This window comes from Tenrec ecaudatus, chromosome 11 (assembly GCF_050624435.1).
Source record: "Tenrec ecaudatus isolate mTenEca1 chromosome 11, mTenEca1.hap1, whole genome shotgun sequence".
Taxonomy (NCBI): Eukaryota; Metazoa; Chordata; class Mammalia; order Afrosoricida; family Tenrecidae; genus Tenrec; species Tenrec ecaudatus.
In genome coordinates, this window is record NC_134540.1 from 106,519,957 (window position 1) to 106,539,076 (window position 19,120).

At 51.7% G+C, this 19,120-nt stretch overlaps 1 protein-coding gene across 2 annotated transcripts in view; it reads right to left on the minus strand.

Annotated features, from left to right (window-relative positions):
* FARP1 (FERM, ARH/RhoGEF and pleckstrin domain protein 1) overlaps window positions 1-19,120 on the minus strand; it is a 345,779-nt gene that overhangs the window by 21,837 nt on the left and 304,822 nt on the right. For both annotated transcript variants that reach the window (XM_075563476.1, XM_075563477.1), the window contains exon 17: window positions 307-388. In XM_075563476.1, the coding sequence (XP_075419591.1) occupies window positions 307-388 (82 nt within the window). The remainder of the gene's footprint in view (window positions 1-306; window positions 389-19,120) is intronic.

A 19,120-nucleotide genomic window follows, 5' to 3' on the forward strand; every position in this document is an offset into this window, starting at 1 on the left:
AACAATGTTTTTTCTAACATAGTTACAATAAAAAAAGTCTGAACAATGTTTTCATGGAGAACACCTGTGTGTTTTCATGACAACACAAGAGCACACGAAGTTAAAACGCACCGGCGTGACTTCCCCCAAAGGGAATGGATTGGCCTCTAGGGGGGCAAACACAAGCTTGAAAAAGTCTAGATGGAAGGCTGACCACCCGGCCACCCCTGCCCACTTCCCAAGAGCAGACCCTCCAGTCAGGTGGCGGTGTGCCGGGAATGACCGTCACCCACGGTGCCAGCGCCACCCACTTCCACGCCAGCTCACCTTCATGCCCTGAATGGTCTTCAGCATGACGTCACCGATTCTTTGGTAATCGCCTCGCATGTGGGCGTTGGAGCGGCCTTCCCTGAGAACAAAGACAGGCGTTGGAAAAGCAAAGCTTCAGCAGTGACAATGTGACCTACAGGAAAATCCTTAGCCCCAGCCTGCCCAGTATCAGTACTTATTTCTTCCTTTCCAGCTGCCCGTGCTGGAACGCCGCCTGTCCCCCTCTGAATGTCACAGAAGGTGAGCCCTGCCTGGGAACGCACCCATTTGGGCATCCCTAATTCTTCACGCAGAGTTCCACTATGTTTGGAAGGAGATGCTCATGCTCACTTGGCCTCGTCTTCCATGTGGACCCCTGTCCACATTCGGGTGATTCCAGCCTCCTCCTACAGCAGCGCAATCTCCTGCTGTAAGTGGCTCCTGACACCAAGAGTCCTGGAGAGAGTTCCTGCCAGAGCCCTCTGAGGACGCAAGAAGGCGCCCGGCCTGCCAATCAAGGCTTCTGCCTCAAGAGTCCTCAGTCTGAAGCAGAGAGCTGTCTGGGGAGCCCTCAAGAAGAGAGAAATATAGAGAAGGCTGCTGTCTGGAGGAGATGGACAAGGAAGCAGGGCAGGCGAGTAGTCTCTCTCGGGTACAGGGAGGGACGTGGAGACGCCGTCAACATCTTCAGTGAGATAGATGGGCCCTGGCAAGCATGTGCCCGGGGCCGTGTTTGTAGACCTGGAGTCCACGGTCATGGATGAAGTTCACACCGGGACCAACCGCCAGCTTGTCTGCCCTGCACTGCTCATCGCTGGCAAGCAGGAGGCTGCCAACAACTATGCCCGTGGAGGTCACTGACCTCATCCTGGGCAGAATCCGCAGGCAGGCTGGCCAGTGTAAAGGCCTCCTGGACTGCTTGACTGTCCACAACTTCCCTGGGGGCACCGGTTCCGGGTTCACATCCCTGCAGAGGGAACGCCTCTCTGTTGATTATGGCAAGAAGTCCAAGCCGGAGTTGTCCATTTCCCCCAGACCCCAGGTGTTCAGAGCTGTAGCTGAGCCCTACAACTCCATCCTCACCACCCACCCCACCCTGGAGCACTCGGATTGTGCCTTCAGGGCAGAAAATGCGCCATCTAAGACATCTGTCGCAGAAACCTCGACACTGCGACTTATACCAGCCCAACCTATACCAACCTTAACCGCCTATTAGCCAGATTGTGTCCTCCATCATTGCTTCCTTCCAGTTTGATGGTGCCCTTCATACAGATCTGACAGAATTCCAGACCAGCCAGGTGCCCTACCCCTGCACCCACTTCCCTCTGGCCTCATATGCCGTTGCCAACTGTGCTGAGAAAGCTTACCAGCATTCGGTACCCATGCATATGCTTTGAGCCAGCTAACCAGACAGTGACACGGGACCCGCGCCACGGTGATTACATGGCGCGCTGCTTGTCTGCCATGGTGGTGGGGTTCCCCAAGACGTCAATGCTGCCACCGCCACCAAGACCAGGCGCAGCATCCAGTTTGGGACTGGTGCCCCACTGGCCTCAAGGTTGGCATCAATTACCAGCCTCCCACCGGGGTCCCCGGTGGAGAGCTGGCCAAGGCGCAGCGAGCTGTGTGCATCTGAGTATGACCGCAGCCTTTGCTGAGGCCTGAGCGCACCTGGACCAAGAGTTTTCCCTGACGTACGTATGCCAAGCGTGCCTCTGTTCACTGCTACATGGGTGCGGGCATGGCAGAGGGAGAGTTCTCACAGTTCTCTCTCTTTAGACACTGTAAAAGGAAACGCTGTTTATTGACAGTGGTGAGGGCATGGAGCCTCCAGAAGGCCTGTGAGGAGGTTGGAGCAGGTGGTGCAAACGGAGAGGATGGGGTGAAGCGTATTCACCTGTCTGCTTGCTTTGCCCACTCCATTGTCTTGGGAATTTTATATCTGTTGACCTGTGACCCTAACTGTCAATAAAAGTTTCCTTTTCAATGCCACCCTTTCTACCCGACACACATACACACACACACACACACACACACACACACACACACACACGAGTTACAGTCATGAAAATTCACAGGGACAGTTCTACTCTGTCCTACAGGGTTTCTATGCGTCAGTATTGACTCGAGGACAGTTGAGTTTAGTTTTGTATAGTTAGACATACAATAAGGCATATAGCAAGTGCGATTTAGAATACGTCCAAGACATATCCAAACAACTTGTGGTATTGGTTTATTGGGCTTGCCTCGTGGGGCAGGTGGTTCAATCGGCACATCATAGCCGACAGAGATGGTGTTCTACACCCTAGTTCAGTGAGTAGGGTGAGTAGCGTCTGGGGTCATAAGAACTTGGAAGTGGACACTTAAGATGTCACACTATTGGACTCTTCCTGCCTAGAGCAAAGGAGATTGAAGGAAATCAGAGACTCGGGGGAGTCTCAATGGTCCACATGATTAGCTTGAGACCAGAAGAACTCAGATGGTGCCCGCTACCACCACTGACCTCCTGAGCAAGGGTCACCAAGGATGATTCTGGTGAGAATATGAGGAAAATGTAGGCTCAAACACATAAAAAAGACCAAGCCCACTAGAGCAATAGAATCTGGAAGAACCCCTGGGCACCCTTCTAACTACTGCCCAAAGATACCCTTTTTACCTGGAGTTGGGGCCAGGTTTTGCTGGCCCTTGGGGGCTGTGTTCTCTTGTCTTTACAGTCTCAGAAACCCCTCAGAACAAGTCTACACTGCCCTATAGGGTCCGCGTGAGTTGGAATTGACTCTGGCAGCGGGTCGTGTGTGAAGTATATGGTCAACATGGTCATACACCCGAAACAACAGGCAGAAAGGCCTGGTGAGCGCCTTCTCAGAGATCCAACCCTAGGGAACAAAGTTCTCCCGACAGGCGGGCTGGAAGAGTCAGTCCGACAGCAACTGTGGTTTTGCATGAGACTGGGTTTAGCTGGGAACTGACTGCGCACTGGGGGCCCAAAAGGGAATACGGTAACCGAAAGCCATGTCACTTAGAGTTGCCCATCCCCGTGCCTCACCCACACACCACACACTACCCTGTCGGCCCCGCACAGGGCTGGAAAGTACTGCTTCTCTCCCTCCTCTGGCTTTGCAGGTGAGACCTTGTAGATCTTCACATCAAAGCCAGGCCCAGCTGCTCGCTGTGCCAGGGCACCCTGCTGGAGTAGGGACGCTCTCCAGTTTCCACGATGAACTAGCATCTTCTCCCCCCTCGCAGACCACAACCCCAGCCAGGAGAGAGAATCTGGGCCAGCTGCTGGACGCTGCGCTGGGAGGAGATGGCCGAGTGCTGGGGGAGAAGCCAAGCTCCATTTACTGCATGTCTTTTCTTCTTGTGCCAAGTATTTATTAAAGGGAAGCCAATCTACTGATGTGCAAGCCCGTCTCCAGCGGCATGCTTCCTCCATCTGCTGGCTGCCAGGCCAGATCTGTTTCTCTGAGGCTTCAGCATCGTCTTGAAGGAGCCCCCGTGGCACAGTGGCTGCGACTCGGCCACTAACTGCAAGGTTGGTGGTTCGAATCCACCAGGGGCCCCGTGGGAGAGAGGCTACCTAAAGATGACCGCGTTGGCATCCGATAGGAGAAACCCTACCCTGTCCTGAAAGGTTTCCTCGCAGTGGTATCGACTCGGTGACAACCTTGAGCCATCTTCCTGAGCATCATACTTTGCTTCTAGAAAGGGATCTGGGTCGCGACCACCGGTCCCTCGGCAGCGAGGTGCAGGGTGAGAGTGCGGCGTGATGGGGTACCAACTCTTCGGCTACCCTCTACTTCCCCTGCCCACCTGGGGTGGCACAGTAAGTCCCAGGGGAACCTGCCTCCTAACATGCGACACACAAGAGGGTTGCAACCAAGTGCCCGGAAACTGGAGTGAAAAGATCATGGAATTGGGCCATGGAGTCAAAGTCCCCAGGACCAGGGCCACCCGCACAGCACCGCGGCCTCACGCAGAAATGTCTTCACGTTTCCCGGCCCCACAGGCGCGCGCCTCCACGTCTCAGATCTAGAGTGGCTGCCTTATTGTACACATTTCAAAGGTCATCTTGGTATAAAGAACATGAGAAAAATGATCCGATGTCATCCGCAGCATCCTGCAGATGGGCCCCCCACAAGAAAAGGGTCCTTGTTGGGCTGGCTGGCCACACAGTGGCCGTTTGTTTAAGTGCTACCCGGCCACAAAGATGAAAATGTTCCAGACAATTTCACGTGGGAAAGCCACGCAGTCACGAAGGACCCAGACCCGACCCTGCCCTCCCGGCCCCCGAGTTAATTTACTCCCAGGAGCGAAACACACATGACCTCGGCAAAGAGCTGAACACACGCATGCACTCACACACTCTGATTCTCAGGTCTTTTCAGCAGCTCCAGTGCGTGATTCCCCACAATGTGAATCAGGAGCAGCTCCGAAGGGGATGAGGAAAGAGACCATGTCCACCGCTGTTTCTTAGTTCGGGGGGGTGGGGCACTGATGGGAGGCAGGCCCTGTGGCCGAGCCATGCCCGTCAGAGCCCTTGCCCCTGTGAGTTTGGGCTCAGTGGGCAAAGCTCCCCAGCCTCTTGGCAGGAGAGAGGCGGCTGTCTGCTCCGGTCAAGATGTGCAGTCTTGGAAGCCCTAAGCAGGGTGGCAGTAAGTTGGCATGGATTTGGTGGCAGTGGGTAACAGGCGACACATGGTTCTTCCATGAGTCACTGGGTAGAGACTAGTATTAGACGCCTTTTGGCTAGCTTCTCTGGCAGCGGGCAGGTAACTCACACTTCCTGTTCAGCTTCACTGGCTCGGCCACCCAGTCAACGCAGACTCACAGCGACCCCCCATGGGTTGCTAAACCCAGCCTTGCTCCCTCGGAGCTGCAGGTGGATGCGAACTGCTGACCGTGTGCACTGCAACCCAACTCGTAACCACTGCACCACCAGGGCTCCTTCAAGCCACGTGAGTGTACGTCAATTACATGATTAGGCTGCCTGGTGGATGACTTCTCTCCTAAAGTTTAATAACAGGCCCGGTTTAAAAGGAGGGCCGTAAGGGAAGGTCAGACAGCACCCTGGTGACGGCCAAAGTCACAGGTTAAAATGCAGCAGAAGAGAAAGCCAGCTCTCAGGCCACAGCGACCTGGAGAGCAAATGCTCTCAGCAAACACTCGCCCACAGTTCAGGCAACTGGAAAAAAGTCACCTTCAGTTTTCTAAGGACAGCAGCTTGCTGCTCTCAAAGCTCAGGATCCTTTGTAGGCAGGAATCAGCCGGAAAACCCAAGGGGGAAAAATGAGTTGCTGACTAAGCTTGAGAACATGTGATTTCTTTCATTCATGCTTTCAAAGGGAGCAATCAGCCACCGCCACCGTCCCTGTAACCCTGGCTGGACAATGGGGAGCCTTGGCAGGGCAGCGGAGAATGAATGGCAAGGTCACCGTGTCCTTGAAGGAGCTTTCATGCCTTCAAGATCCTTGCAACCCGGAGACAACAGGAGAGGCTCCCTGGTGCCTCTTAAAGCACAGCTTGTGCTAAGTGGCCTTCCAACGTCCACTCTGAATTCCACCAACATGTTTTCCTGAGAAGACCACACTGCCTTGTCTTGGCTCTAATGTATTCCGCTGCTCTGTGTCCTAAAGGGTTGGCTTTGAAGACTTTTTGTACTGGCTTTGTCTTTTAAACCAGTGCCAACCTTTCTCAAGCAGAAGCTTTAGCACAAGAGAAGCAGAGCGGAACAGGCCAGGAGCAGAGGGCTCAAAGCACCAGCTTCTTGCTTACTGCAAACAATGACTTCAAAGATCCCTGGGCTCTCAGAAAATGGACGGTGAAGGGCGCCGCGGCAGGGGTGCTGTGTCCCGGTGCATGTCTGGAACAGTGCTGCCCACCAGGGCTTCCATACATAGCTAAGAGCATCTTAATAGGACTTCAAGGCCCCCTCCTCTGGTACACCAGGCACTCACTCACTGCCAAGGAGCTGATGCCTACTCACAGTAACCAGATGGGACAGGGTAGAACTGGCCCTGTGGGTTTCCGGGGCTGGAAACTCTTTATGAGAGTAGAACCATGGACCTTGCAGTTAACGCGCCTATTGACAACCCACTCTGCCACGGGAGCTCTCACGATCCAGTGGGGTTATTTTCCAACATGTCTACTGGATGCACGGAAGAGCTCCCAGAGAAGGGGACAGTTTTTGTTGCAGGCATGTTTTATGGACAACTTCTACTGCTTTAGGTTTATGTCATTGACTCTTGTCTCTTCCATTTGAGTAATCTAGTGAGTTTTTTTTAATATATAAATCATTTTATTGGGGCTCTTAAAGCTCTTATAATAATCCATACATCAAATGTATCGAGCACATTTGCACATATACTGCCATCATCACTTTCAAAACATTTTCTTTCTCCTTGAACCCTTGGTATCAGCTCCTTTTTTTTCCCTTTCTCCCCTCCCCTCCTCATGAACCTTTGATAAATGTCGGATTTTTATTATTTTTTTATCTTACACCATTCGCTGCCTCCCTTCACCCATGTTTCTGCTGTTTGCCCCCCTCTTGGTGGGAGGGAGGAGAGCATAATATGTCAGTCATTGGGATCAGCTCCCCCTTTCTCCCCCTTCTCCTTTTCTGGTGAGTTTTTGTCATTGTATCTTTTAGATCTAAAATTTCCACCTGGTTCTGTATTGAGACTTTGCCCATGATTCTAAGAGAGTTCACTCATTTCTCTGAGCCTTTATTATGGCTGCTCTTTCAATATCTGTTTGAGAAGCCCAATGTCTGCATCATCTCTGCCTGAGCATCCTCGGATGGCCCCTTCATGTGCCACGAGCTGGTCCTGGTGTTCTGTTGTACGGAATAATTATGGATCGGATTCTGGGCACTGGGAGCATCAGATGACTGAGCGGAGTGTGAGTTTTCTTTTTCTCTAGCAGACAACAGAGTTGATTTGGTTCAGGTTGCCATGTTCCAACCAGTTTTGGGTTGTTGTGTTACGTGAAGATTAATTTCCAAAATCCACTGCAGATGGGCCAAGGGCTAGGAAAATGGGGACGCATAATCCCGAGCAGGTTCTCGTCAAATTTAATATTGTGGCCGAAATGGCAAGTAAAACAAATAAAACATTTTATGATCGTTTCAGTAAAAGTTTCTGGAGCATGTTTCCACTCAATAATTTATATGCGTTGTTTGGCGACGTTAGGGCTCTGCCTGCTTCCTCGCTGGGCTGCTTCTCCTTCTCCTTCCATCCCGCCCAGTCCTGCCTTCTCAACTCAGTCCTGGGGCAAACGCTGCCTTTTGCTCTCCTTTTAGGGGCCTCTTCTGAGAAGGTCACTCCTGGGTGTGACGACCTTCACCGCCACCCACTGCCATGGAGGCAATTCGGCGTCCCAGTGATCCTAAAGGACAGAGTGGGACGGCTTGCTGGGCTTTCTGAGACTGGCAGATGATTGCCTCATTTTGCTCCCATGGAGTCACCGTTGGGCTTGAACTGCCAACCTTGTCTTTGGCAGATCGTATGGTATCAGAAGATCAACCTTTGGGATCTAGGCTATGAATTCTGCGCACGGAGACGGAATCGCTTTCTTCACATTTTAAAAAGAGCCAGGGGAGCTTTGTTCCTGCTTCAAACAGCGAGTTGGTAATGACCCATCTCGCAGGTGGCAGGTGACACCCAGTCACTTCTCCGCACAGCCGAGTTCGCAGTGTATCCGAACAGATGAGCTTTCTGTGTCGCATGTGCTCCTACCTGTGTTCCACAGCAAGGCCTTGCGATGAGGCAGCCCGGCCTCACTCCCGGCTGGGTCGGGCAGACCTGACACTGTCGGAGCCTGCCTGCCTTCCACGGCCACCCACACTGGCCCTGTCTTTGCGCCGACACGCCAGGACACAGCTGCTCACTTTGTAGACCCATCTGCTGTTTGGCCAAAGGACGATCCCAGGGGTGGGGGGTTCAGTCCCAGGTCCAGAGGTCTCCTACCTGACTATGAAATTGGGTCCTTTGTTCTTTATGGTGATGTTCTTCATTTTGCTCCCTCTCTGTCCAGGACCTTCTCCTGTGACCCCCCTCAGAGCCATCGGTAGGGCAGCAGGCCCCCCTTGGCTCTGGTCACCTTCGGAAAGCGATGGTCCCTTTGTCAGTTCTCTGGACTGATTGTGCCTCGAGGGTTTTATTTCTACACTCTTTTTTACTCCGAGGCGGTTATTTTCAAGTCATGCCAACATGGTATTTGCCAAGGGTACCTTCCCACATGCCCTGTGGGACAGTACAAAATCCCACCCCTCTGAGTCGATTCTCCAGATTTGGAGAGAGAAGGGCGAGGGAGTAAGGAGAAGACTTACATTCACTGAGCGGGCACAGGGCCGGGGAGTTAAAATGCTGATGGAGACAGGTAAGGCATCCTGTCTCCACTTTACAACAAAGCAATTAATATTAACCAGTCACAGTGGTAAATGGAGATGGAACTAAGATATGAACTGAGCTCTGATCCCAAAGCCCATTTTCCTTTCCTTCACAACAAAGCCTAAAACGGACTGTCTCAGGGGTGGGGAACTTTTTTGTTGTTGTTCCTTCCAAGGGTTTTTTGGAAATTAATAACATCATGGGCTGGGTCATGGAAAACTAACTCCTTAAAAATTAGCCCACTGCATTTGGTCAAACATTTAATTAGCTCACGCTTAATGCGATGGCTGAGATTGTTTCTCTTTGGTGAAGTGCATGATGCTCCCCAAGCCTGAGGGGGCCCGTGGGCCAGACTTTCCCACCTACACACACAGGTCACATCCCAAGGGTCCGAAGTGCAGGGGTGGCTCCTTCCACCAAACACCTGGCGGGCACAGGAAAGGAGAGCCACCTCCGTGGCCGCAACACTCCTGTCTGGTGGCCGCTGTGAGTTTTGCTGGGAATGGCTGGAACAGTGTAGCAACATTTCAGACAGAGCTGCGAACAAACAGCCAAGAGGGTGATTCTGGAGTTCTTTCGCTCTAAATGCTAGATCCAAACCCGCTCGAACTAAGGCACGGTGGCAACCAGACTTTGTGTGAAAACCCGTTCTTCCAGTAGCTACCTGTGTGCCTTTTCCCAGGTGATTTAACTTCGAGTGGGTTACACATTGTGCTGTGAACCGCAAGGTCAGTGGCTTGAAACCACCTGCTATTCCTTGGGAGAAAGCGGAGGCCGCCTGCTCTGGGAAAGATTTACACAATGCCAGTTCTCCCTCGCGCTATAGGGCCACTCCGAGTTAGACTCGCCTCCATGGTGGCGAGTTTGAAGCCTCATGTCTGGCCCGTGCGATGGAGACTCTCACACTAAGAACAAGGATCTCATGACAAGACTGGATAGTGTCTGGCAGTCTTACATGCAGGACGCATTTAAATTCCTGTCAGCAAAAACCACCAAACAAAAACATCAAAGCAATCTCAGTTCTACCAAACTCTAATAGACAAAGTAAAAAAAAGTTCTCTTTAGCAGGTAGCACTGGGGAAGCAGCCACGGGCCAGGCAACAGGGCAACGTGCGCTCGGTTCTACAGAAAGACTGGTCAGCGGCGGTCTCCCACTCCGGGCCACCAAAGGTATGTTCCCACCTTCACTTCTGTTCCTCCAGAGGCGGACACTATCGCTGCTCAAGAATTTCCCAGACATGACAGAAGCCAAAAACACTGACGTGAAATCACATTCTTTTAATGACAGTCCCCAAAGTTGCCCAAGCCCTCACGTCACCGAACCAAAGAGCAAACTCACTGGCATCGAGCCGACTCCGACTCTGAGTGGCCCAGCTCGGGGTTTCTGAGGCACCATCATCGGAGCACACAGACTCGTCCTTCTCGCAGGAGGCGGCTAGTGGGTTTGAACAGCTGCCCTGGCGGCCAGTAGTCTGCCAGTGCCAGCAGGTCTCCTCCGATATCACCTACCAATCTAAGGAAGAGAGAGCTACCTGTTTACATTTAAGGAACGTAATGTCAAACTAGCCCGCGCGGCTTTACCTTGCCGTTACTCCAGAAGCCAGCGCATGGGGTTGTCAATCTAAACGCCTTGGAAGAAATGCACAGGACAGAGGCAGAAGAGGCCAAGCCAGAGAATCACACCAAAAGGCTGAGAGACAGTCGAGTCAGGTCTAAAGAAGAAGCCTTCCAAAAGCCTAACTCCCACTTCGTGGGTTCCAATCCAGCTCCACCACCATGGGCAGGCGAATCCATCCCCCCAGAGCTCGGTTCCCTTACCCCCACCAGCCCTGGGAGAGCTGGGTGGGTTTAATGCACTGATTCACGTACCATGCTTTAAGACACTGCTTGACTAGTACAGCGAAACCTACTAAAGTGGAACCTCTGTGAGGCAGAAGCTTGTCAGAGAAGAAAAAGCTCTTACTATTTTCCCTTGACTCAGAGTGACAGAAAAGGGCTAAGACTGCAGCCTGTCAGAGCGGGGAACCCCCTGGAAGACCCAGCAAGGCCGGGCAGATGCGCCTCATGCCGTCTCTCACAGGTGCCAGCGCCTTCCTCCTGCTGGCAGCACGGGAAGGCTCCGAGGACAAGGGGGAGGGAAGGGCCCATTCCCATGGGATCGCTTCTGATGTCCCTATGCCAAGTCTGGTCGTTTCTGGAGGGCAAGTGGTTAAGTGCTTGACCACTAAGCAGAAGATTCAGAGGAGCCTCAGAAGAAAGACCAGGTGGCCCGCCTTCGAAAGGTCACACAGCCTTGAGAAGCTTTAAGGAGCGGATCCACTGGGCACAGGTGGGGTTGCCACGTGCCAGAAGCGACTGGATGGTGCTAGGTCGGGTTTGAGTTTTCCGGGGCCATGCCACTGTAAAATCTCTTGGTGGATTAGCAAAGCGTCTCATCTGGCCTCTCAGGATGGAGAGCAAACGGCCACACTTTGTAGACCAGGGTCACCACAGGGCCATGGTTGACCAGAGGCAATGAGCACCCCCGGACTTCCTAGACGAGGGCACAAAGCACAGAAGGGTGCTCAGAGCCAAGGGAGTGTCCCAGTCGGCAGCGCTGGCCCCACCAAGAATTGAAGGGGAGGGGACAGTCTGAAGACAGGGCTCAACATGTCCAGCCTTGTGGCCCAGGGCAAGACCCATTTTCCCCTCTGCTAAATGGGACCAGTTGGGAGCCCTGGTGACATCGTGGTTACATGCTGGACTAAGATCTGCAAGGCTTGCAGTTTGAACCCACCAGAAGCTCCTCAAGAGAAAAACGGGGCTTTCTACTCTTGTACAAACTAGTCTCGGAAACTCACAGGGGCAGTTCTACCCTGTCCAATAGAGTTGCTGAGTCGGCATTGGATCGATGGCAGTGAATCTGAATTTGATAGGACGCGGTAGAACTTACCCTGTGCGTTTCTGAGACTGCAACTCTTTATAGGAGTAGATAAGCTACATCTTTCTCCTGTGGAGCAGCTGGTGGATTTGAACTGGTGACCTTGAGGTTAGCAGCCCAAGACTTAACCACTATCCCACCAGGGCCCATGGAACATTCTTGAAGCTTCATCCTCCAAGAAGACAGGGCTTATTTTGTAAATATTTTGCGCACTGATCATGATATTCCTTACACGTTCTTTAGGTCTGTATCCAATACACCTTTCTTCTGTGATGTTAAATGTACCCACCACTGTTCAATCACACCCGTCCAGTGAGCCTGAGAAACTTGGCCACTGCTACCAGAATAAGCCAAACCCTTCGTTTTAGTTAATTCTAATTCATTTACATTTAAATTGGCCACTAGCTACATGTTGAACCAGACCCTGTTATTCTTCTCTGGCTGTCATAAACGGTCTCAAATTCTTTGAGAGGAACATAGGCTGCCAGAATTAAAATTACAATATGAATGAACCTTAACAGAGAGAAGATGTCACTTGCTAAAAAAATTACATTTTACAAAGGTACCCATTCCACCGAGTTCAGGGTGGCAAGGGATGCCTCCCACCCTGAGGGCACCTAAGGGAGTTAGGCGGGAGTCGGAAGCGGAATTCTAGGTCCAAAGGACTTAGGGACCCCAGGCCGTGGGAATGCAGAGGCGGTGAGACGGAGGGGCCGAGTGGTGTGCGGATGAAAGCAGCCTCCCAGGTGAAGAAACCAACGGGATTACGAGGCTTTGTCAAGTTTAGCGCAGAAGCTGGATTCCTGTCCTGCAGCCATGTCTTTGACCTGCTCATGAGCCTGACCGCCAGCAAGCGGGGGGCAGTTCATGTCTGCGAGGACAGGGGACACAAGGATGTTCTGCGGCAGATTCTACTGTAAGGAAACAGAAACGCTCGCCGTGGCCCCATCGTAAGTCCACCGAGGTGCAGCTGGAAGGCCCCACACAGGGTCATGTCCGGTAGGAATGGCTTAACCAAGTGAGGGGGGTCGTCAATGACTGCACCTTTCACCAGGCGGGGAGCTTCCTGTGCGAAGCTGTACACAGCATTTCAAGATCCATGCTAACCTTGCACAAGAGTTCGCAGACATCAGTGCTGGGGACCAAACCTCCAGTTCTGTAGAGTCTGCATGGACAGAGCAGCCCTCCCTCCACAGTGGACACACGGCCAGGAGCCCTTGGCAACCTTTCCAAAGCACTGTGAGTCCCAGGGACTCTCCAAACTGACGGGAAGAGTGTGGTTTGGGGGCTGGGATGTGCTCAGACCTGACTCCAATATCCTACCCACCCCCCCACCCCCAACCCAGCACAAGGGGACAGGTGCTTCTTCTGCGAGTATGGGAAGAGAAACTGCAGGTGCTACTGATTTGAGGTTCAGGTGAGACTGGTCACTGAACTCAGGGCACCCGAGCTCCCCCAAACCAAACCCATTGCTACTGAGCCGATTCCAACTCGCAGTGTGACTGTGAACCAGAACAGGACTACCCCCAGAGACTTCCCCAGCCTTAGCTTCCGGGGAGGAGGGCCCTGGTGGCGTAGTGGTTACGTGGTGGGCTGCGATCTCTAAGGTCCGAAGTTGGAGACCTCCAGCTGCCCCGTGGGAGAAAGACAGGGCTTTCTACTCCCATAAAAAGCTACACGGCCTCGGAAACCCTGTCCTAGGGTCACTGTGAGTCGTCATTGACTGGATAGAAGCAGACTGCAACCTGCTTTACAGGAAAGCAGGTGTGTTTACAGAGGCGGCTGGAGCGTTTGCGTAGGGGCAGGTGTGTGCACACCTGGGCTACAGGGCTTCATTCTAACGATTTAGCAAACCTACACGATTTCTTTGCCCTGTACCTTCCTGCTGCTGGCGGACAGGTGCCCTCTTCAGCCCAGCTCTGAGGGACAGAACTGGCCAATGTGCACTCAGCATCTGCCAAGCACCCCAGGGCCGACCCGTGGGCTCTTGGTAGACGCCCAGGGGTGAGAGTGGCTTCTCTGGGAGGCATGTGAACACCTACCCAGCAAAAATGCCCGATTTCTTTGCCCTGTAATTCCCTCCTGCTGACGGACAGACATTATCACCTAATGCAGCTGTCAGCTTGTGGGGGATCTGGGCTGCAGAGTAAACTTTATTTCCATTTCTGGGCTGAACAGTCAAGCGTGTACAAGAGAATTTGGTCTTTTTTTGCAGGAGCCAGGGACTGCTTCTTAAGCCCTTGGAATTTTCCCAGTGCCTGGAATCGGTGATGTTCATAATGGATTCTTGGGTGGGGGCTGTGCCTAGCTTTCAAGGCTGGTAAATCTCGCCCTCAGGGAGGTGGGCTGGACGTAGAATTCAGCCACGCAGGCAATGATTCCCTCCACCGTGCCGATGTAATCAAAGTCCAGTAGAAACTTTGGTCACTGAAGTCCACAGATCGGTTGCTGAAAGACGTCACTGCGAGCATGGGTGCCCCCACAGCACTATTTGGGGCCTGGAAGCTCCGTGTGGGCAACCTCTCAGACCTTGCCCAAGAGTCTCTTTGTTCGTATCCTGTCTGCTATGTTAAAACTGAAATAGGCAGTACAGCGATTTCCAGAGTTTTGGAAGCCATCCTAACAAATTATTGGCCCAAAGGGAGCAGTGGGAACTCCCAAATTTGCTGCTAGAGGTTCAGAAATGTGGGAGGCCTGGGAAATTCTGAGCTCCACAGCTGGCAACTGGGGGTCAGGCCCTTGAACTTGAGCTCTGCCCATGCTCTCTGTGGTGGTCAGGGTCAAGGGAAGCTGCAGGGAAGCTGCAGCTGGTGTCGGAAAGCAGTTATTTCGTTTAGACTCCTTGGTGTGGAGGGTTTGCAAACCCTTCATCTGTGATAATGTCAACTAGTTCACTGAATACAGTGGGGAAGTTAACAGGGATGAACCAATTGTGGGTGACTTAGGGTTTTGTTTTGGGGACAAAGGTACCAACATAAGGGAAGATGCCAACACAAGGGGGAGAAGGTGAGTCAAGGGTGTGCCGAAACACTGTATCACCTTTAAGGATCCCGGCATTTAAAGTTGATTTTAAAGAGAGCAGCTTTCTTTGTCTGTGTGCTGACCCTTAAAACTCAAGTAACAGCTCTGTGAGAAAGAGACTCCAATTTACACTCTGTAGCTCTTAATGGCTGCCCCCTCCACGCTGCTTCATGATGATCTCAGGCGTGGGAGCATGAATGGCTACCCAGTCCTGCACCCCAGCGTGGTCCTTCCTCTGCCTGAGCCATTGGTGGGCTACTGGCCGATCCATCTCATGGAGGGCTTACCTCCTGTCAGAAGGCCTTCAACTTTGCCAAGGATGCTGTAACCCAAGTTATTTTACTGAATGTAGTTCGAACCACTGCCCACCCTTATAAAATGCAGTTGGCCCAAGGTACTCTACTGAAAAAAGTCCCTTTGGAATTTTTGTAACTCACTACCATCACTCAGAAGCAGGCAGGTGAGATGCGGGTGACAACGCAAAGGTCCGGATGCGTCTCTTAGTTACTTGTTCATGATTAAAAGCTAGGTTTTGCTATCTAGCCAGTCAACAGAGGCATCCTGAGACTGGCCTAAGACTTAACAAACTCCACGGCTCTGTTTGCTTGCTCATGTCAACGGTCATTTCCCATGGTGACCCTGAAGCCGGAGTGAATGGAAGACACGTGCATGTGACTCCACAGAGTATAAATTCCCAAGCGGAAGGTACCTATTCCCAATGCAGTCTGATCTCAAAGAAGCATCGCAAGGGCGGTCTGTCCTGCACTGCTGTGGCCCCCTTGCTGGCGTACTTTTAAGATAATAATGTCTTTCTTCCTCTGACTCGGAGTGAGGACAGTGCCAGAGCAGATGACCTGCGTTCCTAGAGACAGTCTTTCCCAAGACGGCTGCTGAGTATGCAAGCTGAAGTCTAAGGAAGCAAGACCGAGTCGAGCCATCCGCGCCACGAAGGAGCCTTCTACGAGTGAGTTCTTCAGTCTTCTGGCCGTCATGACACAGTCACTATTCTTCGCCGCCACCACAGCTCAAGCACATCAATTCTTCTTCTGTCTTCTTTTCTCCCTGCAATTTTTGTGCACGGCAAGGAGGGTGGGGCAGGTGCACCTTCGCCACCAAACTGACAGAAGAGGTCCTTTGCAGCAGATTCGGCAAAGCAATACATTGTTAGAGTTCTTCACTGCTGCTTCCAAGGGTGGGCATTATTGACCCAAGTAAACCAGAGTCACTGATGACTTAATTTTTCTCCATCGTCCACATCCCTCCTTTAGAGAGGAGGTGCCGTGAGCTCCACGATGGCCAGACATCAGCCCGAGGTCGTGAGTCCAGTCTCAACCACCCCGGCGACAGGAGCCAGCATCACACCAACCACCCAAACTTGCAGCCAGCCAGCTGATTCCTACTCAGCGACCTGCTGAGTCAGAGCAGACCTGCCCCCAGGCATTCTAAGGCGATCCATCTCCATGGAGGGCGACCACCCCATCTTTCTCCCAGGAGCCCCTGGGAGGGCTCCATCCACCCAGCTTTCGGATAAGAGCCAAGCACTGTCATCAGTGCCCCACGAGGGCTCCGCATAGCATATGAAAAAACGTAAGAGTTCCTTCCAGACTTAATGCTTACTTACTGCCTCGGGTCTATTAATGAGTGGTCCTCCTCTCTCTCTCTGGCTCTTTTCCCTCCCTCCCTTCCCTGCTTTCTCTCTCTGTTTCTGTGCCCCTCTGGAAAAGTCCCACAGCTCGAGTTCCTCAATAAAGCCTGTTAACTGATACTCGTGATCCGTTCCAATCTTGAAAGTCCTTTCCACAGAGGTTGAAGACTCTGGTCTGGGGTTCAGGATGGGAAAGACTAGCTCCCACAGGGACCCTTCATGTCCGACAGGCACTAAATGCCGCTGACTCCCCTTTGATGCCAAACGCCCCACTGCCGAGGGCATCCATACACATGTGTATTTAAATGGATGTGCATTACCCAGAAACCACGGCGTCCGGGGGGGGTGGGTGTTACGAATTGAACTGTGATTTGCAAGATTCCCGGTTTGAAAGCACCAGCCACTCCTGGGAGAAGGATGGATCTTGCTACTCTCGGAAAGACTTACAGCCTCAGAGACTCACAGGGGCAGGTGTCTCCTGCCCTATAGGTTCCTGTGAGTCGGCGGTGAGACTCAATGGCAGCGAGTTTAATTTCTTGGATCGAGGGGTGACATGTGATGGGGCTTCCAACAGTTCAAGGCAAAATGGAATGGAAAGATGAAGCCATCCCCCCCCCCCGAACTTTCTGAAGCCACCGTCACCTGATACACAGTACACACGATTCCATTTATGCCAAAACCACAACAGAAGCCGTTTGCTATTTCTTCCAGGCATTCAAAAAAAAAAAAAGATGCTGTGAATACACACATCAATCCAGCAATCTCCACCGGTACCGCTCAGGGACCTGAATCACATTCTTCACGTGGCACACCCGGCAGGGTTCAATCCACCCACCTTTAGGATGGCAGCCAAGCACTGTCAGCACCGCGCTACGAGGGCCCCGCATACCATGTGAACTATGTACACATGACTGCTGCCGGTGACTCAAGGTGGACTCCTTCTCATCGCCCCTCCCTCTCTAACATACACGTCTGGCCACGAAGGTTCCTCGCCAACCGCTGGAGTCTCTGTTTTCATTTCCCCCCAGATAGCGAGTTCTTCAAAGAGCATCCTGCTCAGACCGACGCTGCCTACTAGTTCAGCTGGACTACTGCTTGGTTTTAGGAAGACTCCAGGAGGTTTTTGTAATGTACGGTTCAGAGATTATCTCAGGAGAGTGGTTCGTGGCACTAGAAGAAGAAAAGGGAGCCATTGCGGGGGCAGCTGTGTACAACCCCAACTCTCCAGGGCTTTGGCTCCTTGGTTTGGAGGCTGAGGGTCAGAGTTTCACGGAACATTCCAGCTACCTAGATGCAGAATGTGTTCAGTGCTTCTGTTCCACCTCCTAGCGCACTGCTCCTAGCCCCAAGCCTCGGGGCTTGGGGGGCTTAAAACTAGCTTGTGGCCCTCCGAGGTACCACACTCGTCTCGACTCACGTGGCGCAGCCGAGGAGGACGAGAGTTAGGACGAAGGGGGGAAACGAAATGTGTAACTCATGATCTCTGTGAACAACTGCCTCACCTGCTTTGAGACCAGAAGAACAGGAGGGTGCCCCAAATGCCTGAGCATTTTCATCCAGGATTCTATAGCAGAATCCTGGTCAAAAGGGAGAGCAATCCAGCACAGAATCTCAAATTCCCATAGGCTGCAGATTTTCTGGAGCAATGGAGTTGGTAACGTTTTAAAAGCATGTTTCTTTAGTAGACAATCAACGTCCCATATCGCAACACAAAATTGTCTTTAAAAGCACCTTTAATCTTTTCAAGATTCTATTTGTAGGACCACATATTCTATCTATAGTAGACAAAATTGTTCATGATTTTTGTTCCTCCAGCTTCCCCGTTTCATTTAGTATTTAATGGATCTATTAAATGTTATTTTTAATCAATCTGCTATTAATAGACATTTAAATCATTGTCATTCTTTTCAAATTCTCTAATGGCTATCTTTTTTTCTATAGGTCATTTCATATATTAAATAAACCCTTAGCTAAATTCCTAAGATTGAGATTCAAAATCAAATTGTGTGGGTGGGCAAGGGGTGTGTTACGTAGGGTTTTGTATGTTTCAAAGCACTTTTTAAAAACTGAAATATAGAAAACCATGAAATACAAGCGGGTATCTCCCCCCCTCAAATGGAAAAGCTCCGCTGGACAGACCTTTCATAATATGCATTTTTCCCACTAGGCCAGCACGGAGCACCCAGTTTTTGCACCCAGTGGCAATGCCTGGGAAGGTTCTCTCTGGCCACAGTGAAATTTTTCATAAAAGCAGTTTCACTTGAACCTCACTCTTGGTGATGGCCAATTTAAGAGAACAGCTTGTAGCTGTGTAATTTTGTTCCCTGCTCAGGAAAAATGCCGCAGAAACTGTTGTGATGTTGAACACAGCTTACAAGGACAGCACTGTGGGAAAAACTTAAGTGTACGAGTGGTTTTCTCCTTTCAAAACAGGTGAAACGTCGATTGACGACAACCTGGCTCTGTCAACTTCCTGAATAGACGAAAATGTCGACTGGAAGTGCATTCTGAGTTCATTCCACCAGGTCAGACTGTTCATCAACTTTTATATTTAGAGGTTCTGGACAGATCGCATAGCACTGTGTGACAAAAAAAGGCCTGATTTGTGGCAGACGGGGGACTGGTTTTGCTACCATGGCAATGCACCTGCTCATGCAGCCATCTCAGTGTGCCAGTTTTGGGCAAAACCCAGCAAGCTTCTCTTGCCCCACGCACCTTACTCACCTGACCTTGCTCCATGTGACTTCCTTTTGTTTCAGTGAATGAAGAGGGACATGAAAGGACAGCGATTTGACAACGTAGAAGAGGTGAAGAAAAAAATGAGGGAGGTGCTGTCAGCCATCCAAACAAATGTTT